Source organism: Trichosurus vulpecula, chromosome 1, assembly GCF_011100635.1.
Source record: "Trichosurus vulpecula isolate mTriVul1 chromosome 1, mTriVul1.pri, whole genome shotgun sequence".
NCBI lineage: Eukaryota > Metazoa > Chordata > Mammalia > Diprotodontia > Phalangeridae > Trichosurus > Trichosurus vulpecula.
In genome coordinates, this window is record NC_050573.1 from 225,668,519 (window position 1) to 225,693,936 (window position 25,418).

The 25,418-nt window shown below is 38.6% G+C and overlaps 1 protein-coding gene across 2 annotated transcripts in view; it reads right to left on the reverse strand.

Annotated features, from left to right (window-relative positions):
• Positions 1-2,150: 2,150 nt before the first annotated feature.
• The window catches only part of PRELID3A (PRELI domain containing 3A), a 34,627-nt gene continuing 11,359 nt past the window's right edge, over positions 2,151-25,418 (reverse strand). For both annotated transcript variants that reach the window (XM_036738141.1, XM_036738149.1), the window contains exons 2-6: positions 22,360-22,528; positions 22,044-22,133; positions 18,113-18,183; positions 17,899-18,001; positions 2,151-3,477 (exon numbers count right to left, since the gene is read on the reverse strand). In XM_036738141.1, the coding sequence (XP_036594036.1) occupies positions 3,406-3,477; positions 17,899-18,001; positions 18,113-18,183; positions 22,044-22,133; positions 22,360-22,528 (505 nt within the window). In that variant the 3' untranslated portion in view covers positions 2,151-3,405. The remainder of the gene's footprint in view (positions 3,478-17,898; positions 18,002-18,112; positions 18,184-22,043; positions 22,134-22,359; positions 22,529-25,418) is intronic.

Below are 25,418 nucleotides of genomic sequence, written 5' to 3' on the forward strand. Positions count from 1 at the left end.
CTTTCTTAATACCTGGCATAAAACTCAGCTCATCTACTCCATATTTCTCCTCAGAAGCCCCTTAGCTTAGTTTAAACTCTAATTTATTACCATTCATATGTAATTCTTAAAAAAGATAATTGAGTGTTCTCTGTCTTTTCTATATCTCCACTTAATCAAAGTTTTTAGACAGCAAAATTAATGTCCAATTCCTTGTATACTTCTTGTGATGTCTAGAAACAGTGCTGTGTATAGAAGTTCCCAAAGAGTAACCGCAAATGAGTCAATGTAGACCAGGAGGAGGTTCTACTGAAGCAGAAGGCACTGAGATCTATCTGTGGGTGGACTTTTCTTTTTATTGTGGGTTGACACTTTTATCACAGACTTACAGACAGGCATAGATGGAAAGCTTATCAAATTTTAAGATAAGAAAAATCTGAGAAGGATAACTAACACACTGGATGAGAGAGTCAACATCCTCGGAGATCTTGGCAGTCTAAAACTTTGAACTGAATCTTGGAATCTCAAAAGATAAAATTGAATAAAGACAAAGGTATATACTTGTACTTAGGCTAAAAAAAAGCCAAATTCATAAGTATAAGATGGGGGAGGCATGACTAAGATAAAAATTCATCAAAAAAGGTCTGGGGTTTTAGCAGACTGCAAAGTCAACATCTGTCAACAGTTTGATGTGATGACTAGGAAAGTGAATATAATCATATGCCATAATAAGAAAGGCACAAGTTCTAAGACTAGGAACATAATGGCCCTGGCCAGAACACATCTGGAATACTATGTTGCAGTTAGGGCTCCACATTTTAGGAAGGAGATTGATAAACTAGAGATCACGTGGAAGAGGGTAAATATGCGTGCGTATATACACATTCACACATACACACACATACCCCACATGCCACATGAGGGTGCGGTTGAGAGATCTGGGGCTGTTAGCCCAGAGACAGGAAGGCTTAAGTGAAGGCTTTAAGTATTTCAAGAACTGTCATGTAGAAAAAGAATTAGATTTGTTCTACTTGGCCCCAGAGGGCAAAACCAGGGCGAAGAGTAGACTAATGATAATAATAATAATAATAATAATATATAGTATTAGTATATTACATATGTGATGCTTTCAGGTTTATAAAATACACACACACATGAATATACATACATAATACATATATGTGTACACACACACACATATATACATGAAATATCTCATGGAATCCTTGCAACAGGCTATGAGGTAGATGCTTCTATTATTCCCATCTTACAGATAAGGCAACTGAACCTCAGAGAGGAAGACTACTTTCCCAGGGTCAAAGAGCTAGTGTCAATGACAGGACTCAAACCCATATCTACCTGACACCAAGTCCATTAAAATCACTTCTTTGTTTTTGAAATATGCTCCTATGTTCTATGTTGTTGGGGTTTTCTGGGGGGGACCCTACGTACCTCAGACAGAAATATATGTGTCTATATTCTATGTTTTCAAAGAAATATGACACCAAAAATGGTGACGCATGTCTGTAATCTCAGCTACCAAGGAGGCTGAGGCTGGCAGATCTCTTGAGCTTGGGAGCTCTGAACTATGGTGGGCTATGCCTACTGGGTATCTGCACTAAATTTGTTATTGATATGGTGAGCCCAGGGTGCCTAGAGAGGGACCAGGGCAGCTAGGTGGCAGAGTGTATACAGTGCCTGGCCTAGACATAGGAAGATCTGAGTTCAAATCTGACCTCAGACACTTACTAGCTGTGTGATCCTATGCAAGTCACTTAACTGAGTTTACCTCAGTTTCCTCATCTGTATAATGGAGAAGGAAATGGCAAACCACTCCAGGATCTTTGCCAAGAAAATCCCAAGTGGGGTCCTGAAGGGTCAGACGTGACAAACAACTGAACAACAACAAAAAGAGAGGCAAAGTGGCCCAGACTGGAAAGGGAGCAAGGCAAAACTTCTGTGCCAATCTGTAGTGGGATCAGGCCCATGAGAAGCCCCTGAACTTCCACTCTGGGAGAGATAGGGAAACCTAGTCTTTTAAAAAAAAATAAGAGAGAGGTAGAGAGAGAGAGAGAGAGAGAGACAGAGAGAGAGAGAGAGACCGAGAGACCGAGAGAGACAGAGAGAGACAAAGAGAGAAAGAGATGGAGACAGACACAGAGACAGACACAGACAGAGACAAAGAGATAGAGACAGACAGACAGACACACACACACACACAAAGAAAACATACACCTAAAGCAAAGAATATGTTAGCAAAATAGTCTATTTTTCCTTAAAGTAGCTCAAACTAGTTGGTCATATTAGTTACAATAAATATAAATTAGGAAAATATGTTCCCATTCCTATTTCTAAATACTAGTTTAAGATAAGGTTTTGTTATTCAAGTTATGAATGATGTGATTCTAGCCATGAGTAGACCTACCTCTTAAATTCCCTCTAAATCCTGCTTTTAGGGTGAGGCAATGAAATCAACTAAGAGGGGTTGTTGTATGTGCCTCACGGATGCAGGTTCATAGAAGAACAGTAAGTACTAACAGGTAGTGTGCCATCTAAGGGGTGCAGAGACCTTATAATAATACAACCCATCTGCAGCAATGTTCAGTTGTGCTTTACCAATGCTTCTCTAGTCCCAAGTGTTCTTAACCTGGAGTCCATGAACTTAAAAAAATTTTTTTTGAGAAATGTATTTCAAAATAATTGGTTTCTTTTGTAACCCTAAATATTTTATTTGATGCATTAAAAACATTCTTCTGAGAACGGCTCCACAGGCTCTGTCCGCCTGCCAAAAGGGTCTGTGACACAGCAAAGTTAAAAACCCCTGCTCTAACCTATGAAAATAACTTTTTCTTTTCTCAATCAAGGGAAGCATTTCTGTCTATGACTGCAGTGAATTTTAAAGATCTAAACGGATACTTTAATGAACTCTTGTGTTACAATGTGAAGAAATTATACTCTTTCTCACTTTCTAACTTTGGGAATCACAGAGAATGTGTCTTTTTTGGCCACAGGTTTTGAAATCTTAATTTCAACTTCATAGCTCCTCACTAATATTATTTCCACCATCTGTGGAAAAAATAAAAGGTCAAAGATTTATATTTACTCACTTGGTGAAAAAGGTTAATTTTTCTCAGAAAACATAATGACCCTGCTTGCAACCCCCACCAAAAGCCATCATATGGTTAATTCACAGCCTCCTTTGTAATTAATTTCCTAATTCAACTCACAGTCATTTTCTAGGTGTGTATTAATAGTGGATGGTCTGATGAACCAAGTAGAGCCCAAACTGCCTATCAGTCCAAGATAGCACTAGGGAGGGAAAAACCCACCCTCGCCCTATCCAGGCTCCGGCGTGCTCCACACTGCTTTGGCATCTTGAGGCTGCGGCTGCAGCTGCTGCTGCTGCTGTTTATGTTGCATGCTTTGTCAAGGTGGTGCTGCCAGTTCCTCAAATTCTGTATTAAGTTTGCTGATCACCCATTCCAAGGCATCTCGACCCTGTCAAATAAAAGAATAGCATTGAATGACTTGCCAATGGATGAAATCCCTAAAGTTAAACAAATGGCATAACTTATCAATGTTTCTTCTTTGGAGTCCATTAGGCCTCTATTCTAATACTCCTGCCAAAAAGCTTTTCAATAAACCAAGTCATTCTCTAGGATCAATCGATTAATCTCTTCTTCATATTGCTAAGGAAGCCTATAAAGCATTAAGGCAATGGCAGTATAAAACATAACAATTCCAAAACTGCGTTATTAATGTTCTTTAGCTTGATCAGGGGGATAAAGACAGAAAGTGAAGACTTGGAATCAGGAAGACCCATGCTTGAATCCTACCTCAGATACTGTGTGACTCTGGGCAAGTCACTTAACCTCTCTCAGCCTCAGTTTCCTATCTGTAAAATGAGGACAATTATAGTATCCATCTCACAGGGTTGGTGGAAGGATCAAATGGGATAACGCACATAAAGGGCTTTGCAAACCTTAAAGTGCTATATAAATGCTAGCTATAATCAGGAAGACCTGAGTTCAGATCAGACCACAGAAACTTACTAGCTCTGTGACCCTAGGGAAGCCACTTAACCTCTCTTTCCCTCAGTTTCCTCATCTGTCAAATGGAGATAACACCTACGTCACAGGGTTGTTATGAGAATTAAACGAGACAATAATTATAAAGCTCCTAGCACAGTGCCCGACACTTAGTAAGTGCTTTATAAGTGTTAGCTATTATTACTGTCCTAGTGTTATTATTATTAATCTGCATATATTCCCAAACCCAGAAACCCAGAGGCTATGCCACAATCTTCCCTTTTCCTTCACAATTTCCCTAATTTGCTATTCAAAATCTGCATTTCTGTTTATATTGGCTATGTAATGAAAACAGTAACTGATACTTACATAGGACTTTAATGTTTTCAAAGTGCTAATGGTATTTGACCCCCAAGAAGTGAACTGACATGCCCAAGGTCTCACAACTAGTAAGTGGCAAAACCAGTTCTTTAACCAGGTCTCATGATTCAAAGTCCAAGGTTCTTTCCAATGTCATGGCACCTCTATAATTAAACCTTACTAATTAGCTTTACCTCTGCTTCCAAATTTCTTCATGTGGAGTTTTTAGACCACTAACAATAGCATTTTGAACAGGGCTCCATTAAAAGTATTTAATAACTTAAAAGCGTTACTGCCATAGGAAAGAGGTACTGGAAACAATGTTTATACAGATACATCCAAATCTTTAAAAAGAACAGTTTAAAAGTTCGTAGCATATGAGTTAAGACCCTGCTATAGACCCATCACCCTGCCAAAAATACACATGTATGAATAAATTAAGTGCAGAACTACCTGAATGAATATGTCAGTCACTTCAGTATTAAAAAAAAAGCAATGTATTGATTCCTCCAGTTAGCAATTTTTAAGTGAAAATATTTTAGAAATAACCAGGACGTCCTAACCATTTATGCTGGAAGCACATTTAGAGCATAAAATCAATACCTGAAAAAATATTTACAATAGAAAAGATTTCTAGCCCTATGTTTTTTGAGCCACCTTAACTTTCAGAACCTCAACAACACTGCTAATTACTAAGGATATTTTTTATTTTCAAAAAGGGCAAACCTCGGGATTAGCTAGGTGGTACAGTGACTAGAGCACCGGCCCTGGAGTCAGGAGGACCTGAGTTCAAATGCGGCCTCAGACACTTGACACACTTAGTAGCTGTGTGACCCTGGGCAAGTCACTTAATCCCAATTGCCCTGCCTTCCCCCTCCAAAAAAAAATCAAGCCTCTTTGAAATTAATGTGAAATAGGAGAGGTACTGTAAGTTCTAAAAATCAAATTATAATATAATGTAAACTCCCTGAGGGCAGGGACTGTTTGGTTTGTACGCTTGTTTCCCCAGTACTGGTGTAGCTCCTAGCATACAGTAGGCACTTGATAAAAACTTGTTTGATTGACTGCTAACTTCTCAGCCGTCATAATACTTCCTGGGACTCATAGGCAGAAACTGGCTAACTTGCAAGGGCCTACCTAGCTTCAAACGGGGATTTTAGGGGGGGAAGAGTTTTAGGGTTATTCTGAAATATTATAATTGTTATATAGGCAGTCAGGTGGCTCAGTGAAGAGATTGCTAGGCCTGGAGTCAGGAAGACCTAAGTTCAAATCCAGCCTCAGACACTTGCTAGCTATGTGATCCCAGGCAAGTCTCTTGACCTATCTGCCCCAGTTTCCTCAACTGTAAAATGGGAGTAAGATAGCACCTACCTTGCATGGTAATTGTGACAATCAAATTAGATAATATTTGTCAAGTGCTTAGCATAGTGTCTAACACATAGAAGCACTTAATAAATGCTTATTCACTATTCACAGGAGTGTTTTAAGGATCAAATGAGATATTTATAAAGCATTTAGTACAGTGTAGGCACTTAATAAATGTGTGTTCTTTCCCCACCCTACCTCCTTGTTAGCCAGCCTTCAAGAATGGCAGCATTAACAAACTCCAGCCAATGGGGGAGCAGGGTCAGTTTCTGATTTGTGAGTCTGAATGTCTCACAAATCCCTAAGGGTTATCATTATTTTTTTTTTTTGCAGCTAACTACTCCTTCATATTTGCATCAGTAATCTAGTCCTCTAAATACACACTGACTTTCCAGTTGGTTTTGGATAATACCTAGTTGTCATTTTCTCTAAAACTGAGTAGGACTGAACATAAAAAGAAACAAAGAATAATGTGTACAAAAGGACCACCAGTGAAAGGAGCCAGTGTAAGAATCCAGCCCCACCCTGGAGCTCAGTGAAGATGAAGAAGCCCCAGATTTAAGTTGTGCAGGGTAGGGCTAGGGTGAGGATGGGGAATAAATCACAAGGGGAATCTGGTTGTACTCTTGAAAAGGGCTCAGTGTTTCAGTAAGACACCAAAAGAGGTCATGAAAAGAAAAAAGGGTCAGACCCATGGATAGAGATAAGTATTGTGAAGAATTAAAAACAATGCTAAAACCAAAATAATGGCACAATTTGAATTATCAATGTCAGAAAGGCTATCTGTGTGTGTGTGTATACACACACACACACACATATATATATGTGTATGTATGTATATATATATATATATGTATATATATATGTATATATACACACATATAAATAAAACCTTAGAAGGGCTTCCTAGCCACTCAATGGCAAAGCTGGAAAGCACTTTTAGAAATCCTCTAGTCAGTCAATAAGCAAGTACCAACTATGTATCAGGCACTGCACTTGGTGAGCTGAGGATACAAACATATAAAAAAAAATCACCAACCTCAAAGAGCTTATGTTTCACCAGGGAAAATGGTACACATAGATTTTGTTGTTATTGTTGAGTTAAGTTTATCATGTCAGGCTCTCTGTCATCCCATTTTGGGTTTTCTTGGCAAAGATATTGGAGTGGTTTGTCATTTCCAGCAAACAGGGTTAAGTGACTTGACCAGGGTCACACAGCTAGTAAGTGTCTGAGGCCAGATCTGAACTCAGGTCCTCTTGACTCCAAGGCCAGGACTTTAGCCACTGTGCCACCTAACCACCCCATAGAGAAGAAGACATTAAGTGAATAAAAAGTTAAAAAAGGGCATTTTGGAAGCGAGTTGATAAGGGTGTTAGGGTGTCAGGAAAGGGCTGAGCTAAGCTTTGAAGTAAGCCAGAGAGGCTATTTCATGCATAGGTCAGAGGCAGAAGATGGAATGTCATTCATGAGGAACAGCAAGAAGGCCAGTTTGGCTAGATCACAGATTCTGGGAAAGGGAGAAATATCGAACAAATCTGGATAGGCAGGTTGGAGCCAAGCTGTGAAGGGCTTTAAATGCCAGGTAGAGGAGTTCGTATTTGATCCTAGAGGCAAGAGGGAGCCACTGGGGCCTCTAGAGCAGAAGGGTGATACAGTTATATTTGTGCTCCAGGAATATCACTCTGGCAGCTGTGTGTTTCAACAATCCGGCTAGCAGCTTCTGTGGGGGTGTAAGATCCACCCACATCCAGCACCCAGAAAGCTGCCAACAGCACAGGTTCTTTTGATCTGCTTAACTAAGGAAAGCAAGGTGAAGGGGTTGACAAACTTACTTTAATTCAGCACACAAATATCATTCACTTAGTTCAGGGAAAAAAACCAGCACCCTGAACTTCAGAGCAAATTACAAACAAAGTACAAACATCAACAGACAAACCCAATACATTTTCATAGTTACCAACATCTAGGTTCAGCCCAGGAGCTCAGAACAAGGGCTGGCCCAGAGTTACACATGCCACCACTGCTGCAGGAATGAGCTGCAAGGAAGAGACAGCCAACCCCTGGTTTTTATGTCTTTTTCAGCATCAGGGGTGAGTCACACATGCGACTCACCCACGTGACCTAGAATCGTCACAAAGAGGCCTCTGCTGTCCCAGACATGTAAACTAGGCCCTCCCTGGAGTTAGCCCCACCTTGGGCCCCACCTTAGTGGGGTTTTACACCTAATAGGGGTTTGGGCCTGGGGCTTAGCACTTAGTAAGGTTCAATGAAATACACTCAATTACTCAAATGGAACAAAAGCCAAACTATTCAAGGGCACTTGTTGAACTAAGTGCTAAGAAGCCCATTTTGCCTACCAACACACTGTGTGGAGGATGAATCAGAAAGGAGAAAGACCTGAAGAAGGAAGATCATTAGGAGGTTCCTGAAATAGTTCAGGCAGGAAATATTGAAGAGAGGACTGAAGAATGACCCTGAAATTGCTAAGCTGGGTGTCTACAAGTGTAGTAATGCTCTCAACAAAAATAGGGACATTAGGAAGAGGAGTAAATTTGTGATGAAAATAAAAGTTATGTTTTAGACATGTTGAGAATTTTAGACACAGAGTATCCAGTTAGAAATGTCCAAAAGGCTTTGTGGGGCACTCAAGTTCAGGTGAGAAACTAGGACCCTGGGTCTATTCATCTGGGATTCTTTTGTACAGAGAATATAATTAAACTCATGGGAGCTAATGAAGTCACCAAAAGAGAGAATATAGATGTAGAAGAGAAGACCCAGGGCAGAGTTTTTGGGGATCCCTATAGTTATGGGGCAGGACTTAAGGGACGATCCTCTTATTTTGCAGATTAAGAAACTGGGGTCTAATTAAATTAATTATCCAAGGTCACACTGCAAGTCATTGGTAAGGCAGAGACTAGAATACAGTTTGCCTGATTTTTATTCCAGTGCTCTTTTCATTATATCACAATAAAATCCATTTTCAACTACATGGCTTACTACAATAGGGAGGACAGATGGTAGATATTGTTGGAGACAAAATTCTAATTGCTGATTTTGATCTTATGGCCTAATGTTCCTTTTGAATGCTCTTTTCACATCTTCTTTTGATGTATTCTGCCCAATTTTTCCCAGTGATTTGGTTACTGGATCTGTACTTTCAATTTCCCATTAGTTATATATGAAAACATCTTTCTAACAGGTCTGAAACCTTCCAGGACAGCAGATTTCAGAACAATCCCAACCCGTGTATACCATATGCAAGAAAACTGAATGAGATCTATCAACTGGAAGCCAATGAGCTTGACTTTGCTTCCTGACCAAATTCTCTCATCTATCAAAAGAATAGTTAGTGAATGTGACATTTAGAAAAGGAAGTGGTGATCAAAAAGTGCTAGGATAGTTTCATCAAAATGGTTAATTCCAGACTAACCTCATTTCATTTTTTAAAAAATGTTTTAAACAAAATTACTAGCCTGAAAGATTGGAGGAATGTTGAACATATAGTTTACCTAGGTTTTTGCAAAACATTTGACAAAAAAATCTCCTACTATTCTTGTGGACAAGACAGTAAGAGGTGAGCTAGGTGGATTTGGAATTAGTTGAATGGCCAGAGCCATGATTAACATATGCTTAGAAGGGGCTCTCCACTGGTGTGCCCCTAGATCAGGCCTTAACTTTTTTTTTCCATTTGGACAAAGCTATAAATGGTATGATGATCAAAATGTACAGATCACAAAATGTGAGGAAGGATTGCTAATACATTAATATTAGAGACAGGACCCCCAAAATACCTTAAATACCATAGATATAGAGTTGTAAGGAAGCTCCAAGGCCATCTAGTCTAACCTCCTCATCTGAAAGATGTAGAAACTGAAGCCCAGGGAGAGTAAATGACCTGCAATAATTGGCAGATATGGGATTTGAACCCAAATCCCCTGACTTCATAAACAGTGTTCTTTAAACCATGATGCCTCCCTTAGGCAAGGGCTTTGGGCCAACTCTTTAAAAACAAAATTTAAAAGAGATTATTGTAAACTTTTATATTTGGGTTCAAAATATCCACTTTACCAGTACAAGATGAGGGAGGCATGGCTAAACTGCCATTTATCTGAAAAGGATCCAGAATTATGGTAGATTGCAAACTCTATATGATACAACAGTATGCTATGGAAGCTCAATGATGCTAGGCTTCATTAAAGAAAGTACGGATTCTTACACTAGGGAAGTGATTATCTGTCTCTACTCCACTCTGGTCAGAACCCATCCATAAAGGGTGATATACTATAACATATAATACTATATTCCGTTTGGGGAGCCACATTTCAGGAAGAACATTCATAAGCTGGAGAGCATCCAGTGGAAGATGATTACTATGGCCAAAGGCCTTGAGAAAATGTGAAATAGGGAGCAGCTGAAGGAAGTGGGGAATCATTCTGGAGAAGACAGCACTTGGGGGTGGGCAGGTTACCTTCGGATATTTGAACTGATGTTATATAGAAGAGGAAATAGATTGTTTTGCTTGGCCCCAGATGACAGAATTAGGAGAAATTGGGTAGAAATGATAAGAGAGGCAGATTTGGACTTTTTTGTAAGATAAGAAAAAAATAACACCCCAACAACCAGAGCTATCCCAAAGTGGAATGGGCTGCTTGAAGAAATAGTTGGACTCACAAGGTCTTTAAGCAAAACCTGGAATACCACTAGTTGGGTACGCTAGAGATAGGGTTCTTATTTAAGTTCAAGAGAGACAGACTAGCTTCTGAGATTCTTTAGGACTTTGTGATTCTAGGATTATGCTTATTTTGGGGGGCTTCCTCCTAAAGTAAAATTTGGCCACTTAACTCTATTTAATGAGCAAATTTAATGATTGAGTTTACATACTCTGCTCACACTGAGCAAACACATTCATAAGCAAGCATGCTAACTTAATGTGTTTAACACATTATTTTTCTGCAGATATCAAAGGGAAAAGCTCAGGAATCAAAAGCTGCCTTCAGGGTGAAGGTGTTTAGCAAACATAAGCAAGAACTTAATAAAATAAGTCTAGGAAACTGCATAGCTTCTGTTTGTTAACTGATGCACACACACACTGAACAAACAAGTCCTAGAAAGCTTGGCAATCACAGCGAATGTGGCTCAGAAGGTTATTACAGGGGGGCAGCTAGGTGGTGCAGTGAGTAGAGCACCAGCCCTGGAGTCAGGAGGACCTGAGTTCAAATCTGGCCTCAGACACTTGACACATTTACTAGCTGTGTGACCTTGGGCAAATCACTTAACCCCAATTGCCCTGTCCCCCAAAAAACCAACCAAAAAAAAGAAGGTTATTACAGGTGTGAAGGTACAGGGCAGGAATGTGAGCATATCAATCCATCTACAGAAGTAGGAAACAAGTCTGTTCCCAAGCCACTGTGCTGAAGTAGCACAAGCTGCTTACTAAAACAGTCTGGAAAACAAATCTATTAACAAACCAACTGCTATTTCAGTTATCATTTATTGTTGTTCAGTTGTTTTCAGTTGTGTCTAACTCTTTGTGACCCCATTTGGGGTTTTCTGGGCAAAGGTACTCCTTCTCCAGCTTATTTTACAGGTGAAGAAACTGAGGCAAACAAGGTTAAATGACTTGCTCAGGGTCACACAGCTTGTACGTGTCTCCAAGCCCACTACTCTATCCACTGTGCCACCTAGCTGCCCCTCACAGTTATCATTATACTGTGACTAAAAAAAAGCAGTTGGCAGCAAATTTAACTAAGAAATATGTGAAAATCAAGAAAATTATAAATGACTATTAAAAGGAAACTTAGTGGCTACCACAGAGCCAAAGCAAAGGAAGTGTTGGCCACATCAGTTCATGTTAGGAGACCAGCCAGGTTTCTTCATTGCTGAAATCTTACTCTAATAACCTAAAATGAACTTTATAAGCTAAAGTATGTAAATGTTTAAATTTCAGCTAAAATGAAAAATTTTCCCTCATCAGTTTGTAATTCTGCCTAGAATTATTATGTAAATTTTTAAAAAGAATAGTTGGTGAAAGTAAGAATTGAAGGCAACCTTCAAGGAATGAATTGCTTTTACTAGAAGTTACAGAAAATGAACTATTGTGGTTTTCATCTAGAAATAAAATCTTGTCATAAAATAATAACCCATATTCGCATAATATTTTAATCTTTGCAAATGTTTTACCTAAACGATCTCCCTTTTGTCAATCAATCAATAAGCATTTATTAAGCACATGTGTTAGGCACTTGAAAGATTAACAGGGGATAAAGATCTTCCCTGTACATTCATAGGCCTATGTGAGTACATATGTTCCCTTCTCTCCTTGGAACAGGGGCTGCATTCCTAGGACTGAAAAGGTAAGAGCATACATGGCTAATTCCTCTTCCTTGAAGTGTTGGCCACCCTTCTAGGAGCATATAGAATCAATTCTGTGTCCTTTAGAACACGCACGTTTTGCTTTTTCAATCACGGATGTCTTGTTCCTTTGAACCCAGACCCAGTTCACAGCTGTAACACATCCTGTGCTGAGTCACATAGAGCCCTGGTGCAGAGCCAGTCAGGTGCTGGGTCATGTAGGCTTTCACGCCTTTTGGCACTGAGCCAATCAGTAGCTGAAATATGCCTAGCAAATTTTTTTTCCTTTGAAAACTGTATACATTCTGGGAAATTAATACTTTGCCTTGGGCCTTGCTCATGGGAAGAACACTTTGCCTAAGGCTTTTTTGATTTCTCAGACTCTGGGTAGCTGTTATCAAGGGGTCCCCCAGCTGACCAAAACCCAGATGTTGGCGCTTTCTCAGTCTGGTGATGTATGTAAATATCTCTATTACTCTGTCAGCTTTATTTTTATATATTTCTATAATACTGCTTTATATTGTCCTCGTGTGCAGAATAAATGTTACGCTGATTTAGTTTTGAGTGAAGAGTGCTTATTATACTATGTGATTTGATTCTTAAGAAATATATATATATATATTCACAGCAGTTGCTCATATCACATTAACGATACGGCACTATGCTAATAAGAACTTAATAAAATAAGTCTTGGAAACTGCACGACAACCCTCTGAAAGAAATGCTACCAGTATTATTAGTCTCACATAACAGTTAAGGAAACAGAGGCTCAGAAATGGTAAATAATTTGCTCATGGTCACATAGGCAGGAATATTGGATTCATGCCCTGATTTCTCCTGATGTCTTCTTCCATTGTACTGTGCTGTCTTTTAAGTAGAAAATGTAGTAGTATGTAAGCCTAATGTCCTATTTCACTCTGCTTGACAAATTTGCCCTCAATCCAGGAACCAACCTCAACATTAAAGAACCAGATTACTTTTTCAGCTTTCAAGAAATAAAAATAGCAGCATGTTACTCCAGGGTACTTGCTTTGATCTATAGGTCAAAACCCAAATTAAATTCACAATGGGCTATAGCAGGGTTTAAAGGCATCCAAAGGGATCCAAAAGACAGTTCACCCCATCTAGACAAGGCATTTCTTGGGCCACAGTGGAATTGCTTGGGTACAATGGCAACTTGGAACCTCAGATTTTCAACCCCTGCCTTACAGTTTGAGCAAGGGTGCTAAGGGAATGGTGTTCCATAGTTCATGCAGAGGAATTTTAAACTCCTCCCTCCCACTTCCCCTTCCCCCAAACAACATCCCATGCACACATTCAATAAAATGGTAAGATGCTATACCAGGGTCAATGAATGCTGTAGTTACCACTATTTATCCCAAATGGTAGGTGTGGATGCAGTTAGCTTACAGCACTCTCAGAATTTTGAATTATCCACTCAATAGCAGCCCACCCCTGGAGCAACACAGAAAAGATTTACAAAGTGGAGTGAGAAACTCTTCATCTATCCCTCTAGAGCACTGGCAATAAAGCTGCAAAAAAAAAAAATAGAATGAGGAAAAAAAGCCTACAACAGTTGAATGGACAGTAAAGGCTCTACTCTCCCCATCAGGCTTTTAACATTTGTAGGTTATTCCTTGGGTTCAGAATTAAGATGCTGTTCATTCAGTACTCACAAATTCTTCCTTATGTGAGCAGACCATCTGTTAGGTTCAAGATCTCATACACCAGGGGTCTTAATTAGCAAGCTGAATTTTCATTCACTTCTTTGAGATTGGGGGAGATAAACGAGTCACTTCACTTACGACACGCATAGTCAATCCAGTAAAAGTCACCGGCATAGGGACCATTGGCAATACTCTGATCTGGGAACAATGTTCCCTCAGCTTTCCTAGGAGCCAAGACAAGACCCTGGGTACCCAGGTAGGAAGGGATGGGTAGTAGGAGTGGAGCTCTGGAGGAGGTTGTCTACTTCCAGAGCATGTGTCTACTCCTCTCCATGAATCCTTCTAAATAAATCCTTCCTTTAGAATCCTTCTAAAAATCATATCATAACACAAGCTTTTCACCCTAGTTAGATGTCAACAATCTTCTAGACCAGGGGTTTTTAATTTTTTTCTGTGTTACGGACCCCTTTGGAAGTATATGAAGTCTGTGGAACCCTTCTCAGAAGATTTTTAAATACATAAAATAAAATGCATAGTATCACAAGGAAAAGTAATTGTATTAAAATACAATTATCAAAATAATTTTTAAAAAATAAGTTTACCGACCCCAGGTTAAGAACCTCTCACTGTCCCACCTTAAAGGAAATAAAACACAACCATTGTTACTATTATGTCAAATAGTTAAAAAAAACCCACACTACAGCCATTGAGTATAACTGTCAAATGAGAGAAATAGTTTCTGCACCAAGGCTTCAATACAGCAAGCCCTAAAATACAACTGGATGCAATTAGAGACAGCTTAGCACCCCCATCCCCACCAATTTTCTGAGGTTCAAAGGACAGTGCTTAATCCAACCCTTTGATTATAATTTCCCAGAGTCTCTGGACAGAGCTCGCCTAAAACTGCCTGAATTTCTCAAATTCTAATCTCTCTGAAAATAGAGTAAACTCATCAGTCTGTGTGGTAAGGGGGAGACAACCCTGCACTTAGGGTCAGAAGACCTGGATCCAAAGTTTAGTTTTCCCACTGACTGCCTGTATAACCCTAGACAGTTCCACTGCATCCGGGGCCATTGGGTGGCATAGTGAAGACCTCTCATAAAATCTGAGCCTCAGCCTTTCTGTAAAATGAGTAGGATAAATGGAGGTGAGGACTTTTCAGCATGGCTCAGGGCTTCTGACTGACAGCTAGGCCTAACTTTCGAGTTACTAAAAATCACCTGAACTGTATCCTTGCCAAATAAGGATAAAAGTGTTCTTAAGAGTCGGTATTGGCTAAATTAGTGTTTCCTTGTCCTTGTACCTGGGTTAGATTTCCGAGTTTAGATTGTAAGCCTGAACTGCACCAATGAGAGTAAAGGTCAGTGGTGGGTGGGGGTTGTTTGCATTAAGGTATGTAACTAAGTTCTGCTTTCTGGGCCCTGCCTCTCCCTACCGATTGTCTGTCGGTTGGGAGACCTCCCTTTCTCGGGAAATCATAAATAAAGACTCCTTTTTCTCCTTTTTGTTTCTATGAGAAGTCTCTGAATATTACTTGAGTTCTCTCACACACCATCAACAGTCATCTTGATCTATATCTGGCCACTGGACCCAGATGGCTCCAGAGAGAGGTTGGTGACTTTGCACAGCCCTCCCCCACTTAAATCCAATTCATTTGCATGTCATGGCATCATCTCCCTGATGTTGGTCCTCTTCAAGAACAAAGGACAAACAACAACCTCCGTGGGTAGTAGGAGCTGCCTCACTGGGGACCCAACTGCAACTGGCCAGATAGGCAACACAGCTCTTCCTTCCTTCCTTTTTTTCCTTCCTTTCCTTCCCTCCTTTCCTTCCTTTCCTTCCTTCTTTTCCTTCCTTCCTTCCTTCCTTTCCTTCCTTTTGTGTGAGGTAAATAAAATGTGAAGACTTCACAGGAAAGATATGTATAAATATATATCTATACTAAGAAATGTTTAAAAATCAAGATATAGGGAAATAGGGAAGTGGAAAAATTCTGAGTCTGTGAGAGTCTGATGGCTCAGTCTCTGGGAAAGTTTACCCTGAAACTTTTTGTTCTTTCTTCTGATTCTGGTTTAAAGATTTGCTCAGTAAGAATAGGGTCACTGTGACCTGCTTTCCTTTACTGTAAAAGTACTGTAGAAGAATAGAGAGGGTCTTCCCCTCCCCTTGTCCTATTCTACTTCTTCAGATTTATAGATGTCACCTCAGTTGTAATCATTAACTAAGGGAATGGGAATTGGAGTTTCTGTGCCTTGATTTCCCAGTTCTTTGTCTAGCTTTTCTCACTCACATTGTAAGCCTGACTCCCAGCCAATGGTGAGAAGGGTCAGAGGTGGGCGGGAATTCTCTTGTGTTAGGTATAATTATTGGTGCTTTGCCCCTTGTACTTTGCCTCCTTTGCTGGTTCTGTTCTGTGCTGCCAGAGGACTCCCTATTCTGGAGAACTGAGTAAAATTTATTTCTGTTCCTACCCTGAGATGGCTCCTTATTACAAATTAACTTTTTAATTGGTGAGGGTCTTTCATCCCACACACTTTCCTTCCTTTTTACCTTTCCTGCGGGTACTCAGCCCAAAGGAATGTAAATTTTGATCACCTAAACCTCACAAGGTATCTTGGGGTTTACTGGCTAGATTTCTTTCTTAAAGTCGTTAAACCCAGATCACTCTGGCTCTCATTTGACTGGCCAACAACAGGTCCCAGGCCAAGCCCCACTTAGTCATTGTTTGGGCCCTTCCCGGCTCAGAGTGAATGTAAATAGCATTTGTTTCTGTTTGAACCCTGAGGGTCTTCCTCTTCCAGACTGATTTTTTTTTTGACTAGGTTAAAGAAGCCTTAATTTCTTACCTAGCCTTTATCACTGAATGGGCACTGCTTCAATCAAACTGAGACCTGGGAAAGAGCTCATCTTAAAAGGCCAAGGTCTTCCACTGTATCCAGAGCCATTTCCAGTCAACCTGATCTCTATCTAGCCACTGGACCCAGATGGCTCCAAAGCAGAAAGTGAGCCTGGTGACTGTGCACAGCCCTCCCCCACTTAAATCCAGTTCACTTGAACATCATGGCATCACTTCCCTGATGTCATGGTCCTCTCTGAGAATGAAGGACAAATAACAACCCTAGATAAATCATCTAGCAACTCTGAGCCTCGGGGTTGGACTAGATGAACTCTAAGGTCCCTTTTAGCTCTAAACTTATGTTTATCATCCTAGTATTAATGTGAACAAGTGTCTTCAACTAGTTTGTGACTTCAGGGTTGAGTGAATATAAAATATGATGATTGACATTCCACTAGCCCTTGAAAGAAGAAAATAATAATTTTTATATGGAAAGAATTAAATCAGCTTGAGAAGTGACCAGAAGACAAGACTAAAAGCATGGGACCTGAGCTACTAGCAATATACTTTGGATTTCTAAGTCTTCTCTCTTCTAGTGAGCTCAAAGCACCTCATGTATAGAAGTATGAGGTAATTCTATCACTGTCAACTCTCACAGCCACTCCTGGCTATCTTTCCAGTTGTGGTCCTATGTGCCTTTGCTTCTAGACTGGAGAAAAAGAGGGAACCATGAATGGCATACTAGGATCCCCTCCATTGTCCTTTCCAACCCTAATGCTACAAAGCACACCTTCTGCCTCCACAGCTCTGCTCCAGTTGTGGTTCCTGCCCACTGTTACTCTCTTTCTATCAGAATCAAGATGCAATGGGGTCAGGAGTCCTTAAGGAAAGCATATCACCATAGCTGAAAACTCAGCAGAATGCACTTGATGGCATTAAACAGGAAACTATTGGAAATCCATACTGTACTTCTTGACTTTGTTAATGAAATATTCATCGAGCCTGTAACATTTCAGTAGAAGCTGATTTGGTATGATTTATTTGCTAACTTCACTTGACACTTAAGCTGAGGGCACTAAGCTTACTGGGTCTCTATATGGACTGACATTCTCACCTAAGCCTAGGTCTGTAGGGACCCAATCAGTTTTTTAAAGTGACTAAGGCATTCATTTGTTGAATTGTCAAGAACTTTGCTTGGTGGGAATTGGGCCTCTTGGAACTTAGTGTGAGAGGAGGACAATGATTATAACATTTCATACCATAAATTTTAGCAACATATGCACCCATGGCAGTACAGCTTGCAATACATACCTTCCGTGCATTGGATGATATGGTGTTTGCCATTAGGCTTTCCAAATAACTGCCTAAGCTAAATCCCTTTACAGTGATGACTGCTTCATGTGTCAGCACTGTCCTAGAGAGGAACAAACCAAGAAGAATTCACTGGCATTCAAAGACACAATGTTTCTTCCCCTGTCTTCACCCTCCAAATTTGATTTGCAAAAGTTAAGTTATGTTTACTTACATTTCAGGGTTGTCAGGATGAGGTGTGTACACCAACCTCTCATTCACCAACACCAAATTTGTGAGTGTGATCTTTAAAAAACAAACAGCAAACTTCCATTTTTTAATTCCTCTTTTCAGTTCTCCCCAAGTCATAGCTCGTCAACTGCCTACATTCTGCCACTTTAAATAACAGTACTTGTTGACACCAAAGCAGAGGCAGCATCTGGTCATTGGCACCAATAGTTCCTAAAACCCTACAGAAGTTATTTCCTAGGTGTTCCTTATTGCTGACTTCCACTTTCTTATCTTCCCTCCTGAGAATGATATTGGCTCTCAAAATATTTCAGTTTTGGCAATTGTGGAAAAGGACAGAATATTCTTCAGTTAGTTCTCAAGGGAATTAGTTAGCTATTTTTCACCACACACGTCCAAAACATCCATCCTGTAACACAACTGCTCCCAGGCACTCGAGAGTGTTTTGGGTCTATAAATAAAGTGTGTGACATTTGAGACAATATCTACATTTTAAAAGTAACTTAAGCTTTGTATTAGCAAAGTCAAGATTTATTAACTACCTATGCAAAACTTTCCATTAATGATAGCCTGAAAAAGTAAAGCTTTAGAACTGGATAGCTTTATGAACTTTTCAACTCCCTTACTGCCAACTCCAGATCTCATTTTCAAAAGAGATCAAAAGCAGCACAAGCTCCTGGCAGTGCTGAGGTCATATCCAACCTGTAATTAAGGGACTCTTGCAGCCCTAAGAAAATCAAAACCAGCCTCTCGAGGAAAAGAGCCAGGTCTGAAATCTCTTTCTAGAGAGCTTCAAATTGTCACATGGACAGGAAGTGCTCAAAAATGAAATTCTGAAGACACAAATATAAAATTCTGATGAAGAGGAAAAGGGACAGTGGTCTAAAGGGACTAATGTATATGCCCAGGAACTCACTCAAACTCAGTTTGAAAAGACATAAAGTAGATATAAGCTAGGGAATGAAATGGAGGATAAGAATGACAGTGTGACAAGAGCTAAAGTTTGGCTAAGAGTGAGAAAAATCTAAGAACCACAAAATTTGTTTGTTATTTTCTATGCTGGGGGAAAAAAAGGAAAATCAAAGAAGAGATAGACAGAAGGATAACAAAAGAGAGAAGGCAGAGTTCTGGAATTCTTTTGTTTCTGTTTTCTCTGCCAAGAACAACTTTTGGACTGGAAAGGGCAGAATAAAAATGATTACAAGGAACCTGAAACCACAGCTGAGATGATAGTGAGAAAACACTGAGCTGCCCTTGAGGAGTTCAGATCACAAGGTCTAGCTGTGCCATGACTGCCCAGCTACTTTCAATGAGATTTAAAGGTTCATAGAGAGCCAAAGAGGTGCCACAGGATAAAAGAGCAAATGTACTGGTTTTCAAAAAATAGAAAAGAGTAGTGCCTGTAAAGTATAGTTCATTGACTTTGATACCTGGCAAAGCTCTATAATGTATTATAAAGGGGAAAACTGCTAAACATCTAGAAAAGTAAGAGATAGCTATAAGAAGCCAGCATGGATTTATCATGCATAGGTTATGCCAGACTAATCTCACTTCCTTTTTTTTTTCTGACAGGGTTACCAGATTGGGAGATCAAGGACATGCTATAGATACAATTTACCCAGAATTTTAGGAAAGTGTTGACAGAGTTGCTCATGCTTTTCTTGTGTACAAGATAGAACAATGTGGGCTAGACCAGACCTAACACGTAGTCAGTAATGGTTGGATATAAACTTGGAAGAAGGTCTCAAGTGGAATTTGTCCTTGAATCTGTTCTATTTAACATTTTATTAGTGGGGTTTTTTAGGGGAGAGGATTGAGGGAGAAAAAAGGGAACTACCAATATTAATGACCAAAAAGGGGAGAAATGAAGGAAAAAAAAGTCAGTGAAACATTTTTTAATTCACAGAAGAGAACAGAAGGAACTTCACGGGGAGGTACTGACAAGCAGAACAACTATGAAATCAATATGCTGAATTTATTACATACTTTTAAAAAAAGCAAAATGCTCATAAAAGAGATTTGTGATTTCATACATAATCCTTTTTCTGGTCTTCTTTGTATATGGAAACATTCACATTTGTTGGTATTTGCTAAGTTCAAATAATAAAAAATAAAAATTATTTTATAAAAATATTTTTATCAGGGACTTGAATAAAGGAATAGATAGCATGATTATCAAACCACCAGATGAAAAAAAGCTTGGAGGAATCACTAACATGCTAGATGACAGAGTCAGGGGCCAAAAAGACTCTGACAGACTAGAACACTGGGCCAAATATAATAAGAAAAAATTTAATAGAGCTCAGTATTTATAAGGTTTTACACAGCTACTGGGGGGAAAAACCTAACTTCAAAAGGACAAGATGGGAGGAAGAGAGCTATGTAGCAGTTTAGCTGGAAAAGATTTGTGGATTTAATGTAGTCCAAGACCAGTTGACATGACAGGCAAAAAAGCAAATTTGACCTTAGGATACATTAAGAAAGACACAGTTTCTGGGACTGAAAGTTCTAACATACTCTGTCATATTCATTCCACATCTGGAAGACTATATTCAATTCTTGAACATTTTAGGAAGGATACTGATGAAACTGAGGATGATAACTGATGATGACAGTAATATTTATACAGGCATTTAAGGCTATAAAGTGCTTTATATTAGCTCTTATGAGCCACACAACAAACCCTATGAGTTAAATGCTGTAGGTATTAAGGAAAGGGAAAGGTCTGGATCTATTCCTTCACTGGTATAAGGACTTCCCAAATGAGGAAACTCCCTCTACCAATGAAGTTGGCATGTTTTTTGCAACTTAAGATCGCTGCCTGGGAGCACTGAAAAGTTAAGTGATTTACCCAGAACCACACAGCCAATACATATCAGAGGGGGAAGTTGAACCCAAGACCCTTTGGCTTTTTGAGTGACTTTCTACACCTCATTGCTTCTCATCTGATGCGGATTATCATCCTAATTTACAGATGAGGAAAATAACACTCAAAAAAGGTTAATTGACTTGCCCATGGTCACACAGCCAATGAGTGTGAGAGAAAAGATTTCAATCCAATTTTTACTAAGTCCAATCCTTGATACCTAAAGATCATCTGGAGGAGATATGGTAAAGGGCCTTAAGACTACACTACATGAGAAGCTGATAAAAGAACTGGTAATATTTAATTGGGGGAAAAAAAGTTAGGTGGGGGACATGAGGGCTGTCTTCAAGTATTTAAAGAATTATCTTCTGCATGAGACATTAGACTTGGTCTGTTTGACCCCAGGGGGAAGAAAAAGAAGCAAAGACTAAGAGTGGCTGAGAAGTAAATTTAATTTGACGGAAGGGGAGACTTCTTAACAATTAATGCTATACTAAAGTGAAATAGGCTTCCTTGAGAATTAGTGGGTTCCCTCTCACTAGAAACTTTCAAGCAGAACACTTGTTAGGCACATGAAGGAGATTCTTGTTCATGATGGTTTTGGAGGTCCCTTCCAACTCTAAGATGCAGAGATTTCTGTAGTCTACAATCACTATACTTGGAACTACAAGACTATTACAGTTAATAAGATCCTCTAAAATTTGTAATTTTCTCTATAGTATTCTTAAATTCATTACTCCCATAAAGATGTGCACTTTTCATGGTTGGTCCAAAAGTAAGGATACAGTCATTTAAAGAAAACAACTGAAAGCCAAGCTTTCCTCATGCACTTTCCTCATGCTTTTGGTCAAAAGACATATAAGGCAACTGTTTTTAAAAAATGAAACAACAAAAAGTAGCTCTAAAAATACTAATGAATACCTCTAGTATGTTTACTAAGAAGAAAAAACCCTCTTAGGTCAAAACTGTGAGAGTGTTTTAGAAATAAAATTGTAAACTTTATTCTACAAAAAATATTAAGATCTATTCTAAACTCAGTTTATTAACTTACATTGGTAGAACACAGCTCCATTTTCTTTCCCACTGGATCTACAACAGAATGCTCTTTAATATATGTTAAAGTCCTATTGGTTCCCAAGACCTGAAAGACAAAAGCCCCTGAGTGTTGGAAAAACGCATGCTAGAAATTCACGGACAGAAGGCCAATGCATCAGTATCCAAAAAGCAGCAAGTACTTGAGAGCAGGATTTATACCGAGATAATAATCATATTCTTAACTGTTTAACAGACAACCTGACAGCTTCTGAACAACAAAGACAATGACACAGAGAGCTATTAAAAAAGAATAATTCCATATGAGAACTTACTGCTTTCACGAGAGCTGGGAGTCCCCACTCAGTGCTGAGAAGACGATGGCTATGTAACCTGCCTCGGTTATCAAGGCTCCTGTCTAACACATCCACTCCTACCACACAAGGGTTCATGGGATTCGGGTATTTTCTCATAGCAGCTTTGATGACAGTGTCCCATGGGTGACTATGGGAAAAAAGTGCAATGACCTATATGAATTGGCACACTAACATTTTTGAAAATGTGCTTACATGTAAATATGCTTGGACTATTAATATACCCAACTCCCAAATCAAACCTACAGATAGGAGTAGAATAATAATAGCTCTAAGGTTTATAAAATGCTTTACAAATATTATTTCATTTGATCTTCATAACAACACTGGATGGTAGGTGATGTTGTTATCCTCACTTTACAGATGATGAAACTAAGGCATATTGGTTAAGTGATTTGCCCAGGGTCACACAACTAGTAAGTGTTTGAGGCTGGATTTGAACTCATGTCTCCTTGACTCCAGGTCCAGCATTTCCTTCACTGTGCCATCTAGCTGGCAAATCCCATGAATAAGATGTTCCCTCTGCCTGTCATTTCTTCAATAAACTTTGGAAGTTAGCATTTGTTTTATTTACTTTTTATTTTTGTTTCTATCTTTGATATCTTTATTGATATTGACATCTTTTGCTTTTACATTTGCTACATTTCCAGATACCCCTTTCATCCATACCAATTAAGCCATTCTTACAAAAAAGAATAAAAAACAAAGATTTAAAAAGGCAATTCAACAAAACAAACCAACATATCAACCAAATCTGACTATATATGCAATCTTTCACACCCATAGTCCCGACCTGTACAATGAAAGGAGGGAAGTACATTTATTTCCTCAACTCTTCTCTGGGACCAAGTACTGCCATTATGATGACATAGTACTCAGTTTCAGGGTTTTGTTTTTGGTTCTCTCCATCTATTCTCTTATAGCCACTATCTGTACTGTTTCCTACAGTCTCCTTATTTCATTCTACATTAGTTCACATTTTTTCATGCTTCTCTGGTTTCTTCATATTCACCATTTTTAGGGCACAGTAAGAGTCTATTACATTTATGAAACAAAATCTATTTAGTTGTTCTCCTAGTTGACAGGTGTCTACTTTTTATAGTTCTTTGCTTCCAAAAAAGTGCTAAAATGAACATTTTGTTTTGGGGCATGTGTCTAGCAGTGTGATTTCTGGGTCAAAGGAGTATGACCATTTTAATCTCTCCTTTTTGCATAATTTCCCACTGTTTTCAATATAGTCATTATATAGAAATGCTGTTAATTTCACAGATCTATTTTGATATCCTACTGAAACCATTAATTATCTCATTCAGTTTCCTTGCTGGTTATCTAGGCTTTCCTAAGTAGATAGGAATACTTTTGTCTCTGCTTTGCCTAATTTTATAGGGTTTCTAAAATTTTCTTTCTCTTCTCTTATTGCTTACCATTTCTAATATTCTATCAACAGCCAGGAAAAGGGGCCTCCTTACTTTATCTGTCCATCTATTTGGGAGTCTTCTAGTATTTCCTCAGCATGGTACAATAGAAAGAGTGCCAGATTGGGCATCAGAAGGCCTGAGTTCAAATTCCATCTTTGTTACTTTTTACTTAAATAACCTTGAGGAGCTAATTTAACTTTTATGGGCCTCATTTCCCTCAAAAATAAGGGAGTTAGATTAGATAATCTCTAAATTCTCTTCTAAGTCTAAATGTATGTTCCTGTGTATGATTCTATAAATAATGCTAGCTCTTTATTTCAGATATAAACTTTTTTATCACATTAAAAATGGCCCTTCTTGTGGCAGCTAGATGGTGCAGTAGATAGAGCACCAGCCCTGGAGTCCAAAGGAACTGAGTTCACATCTGACCTCAGACACTTAATAGCTCTGTAACCCTGGGCAAGTCACTTAACCTCAATTGCCACTAAAATTAAAATGCCCTTCTATGGTTTTGTTTGCAGGTTTTTTTTCCTAAACATAAATAAGTGCTGCACTTTGTTAAAAGTTTTTGGTTTTCTTTGCCTATGTCTACTGATATAATCATGTAGTTTGGATGTTTTTGTTTTTAAGATGATTATGTTAATTGTTTTCCTAATATTGAACCAATCCTTATACCCTGGTATAAATTAATTTGGTCATAGTAAATAATTTTAAAAATATATTACTGTAATTTTTTTGTTAGGATTTTATTTAGAATGTTTTCATTAATATTTATTAGTGGTATTAGACTTCAGTTCTCTTTTTTGTTGTTTTATCTGTCCCCAAGTGTCTTCTTTCTCAATTTTTGAGAGAATGATTTGCATATCATAGTTTATTAACTATTCCTTTATATTTAGTTATACATTCTTTTATACAGTATTTAGTTCCTTGTTAGAATCCACCCCTGAATCCATCAGGATCAGGTTGTCTCCACTTATTCCCTAGCTCCCTTTGGAAGCTCCTTTATGGCTGTTTAATTTTTTTTTTTTTGAGATCAGCTTGTTTAGGACCTGTTATTTCCTGGTCTATTCATTTGGGTACTTTATATTTGTATAGAAAATACTCCATTTCTTTTCATTTCTGTTTTGCTAACATATAATTATACATGGTAGGTTCTGAAAATTCTCTTTCTTCTCCATTGTAAATGCACCTTGTTAATTTTTTAAAATGGTAATTTGGTTTTCTTTCCTCTTCTTTTTCATCAGATCAGCTAAGGCTTTATTGATTTTGTTAGTCTTTGCACAGAACAAATTTTTAGCTTTATTAATCTATATTCTTTTTGCTTTCCTACTTTTCATCTAATTTTCAGGATTTTCTTTTGGGGAGGGGAGAAGCACTTGTTCATTTATTGATTTTTCTATTTTTTTAATCCTCTGCTCTATTTATTATGTTTTCTGAGATGTTATTTTTTTCCCATTCAATGATTTAGTGGCATCCTAAAAATGTCATCATTGTTAACATTTTCATATAATATATGATATAATGTAATATAAAAGCTGCTTCTATGATTTTTTTCTTTGTCTACTCATTATTTAAGTTGTCATTATCATGTCTTTCTTCATT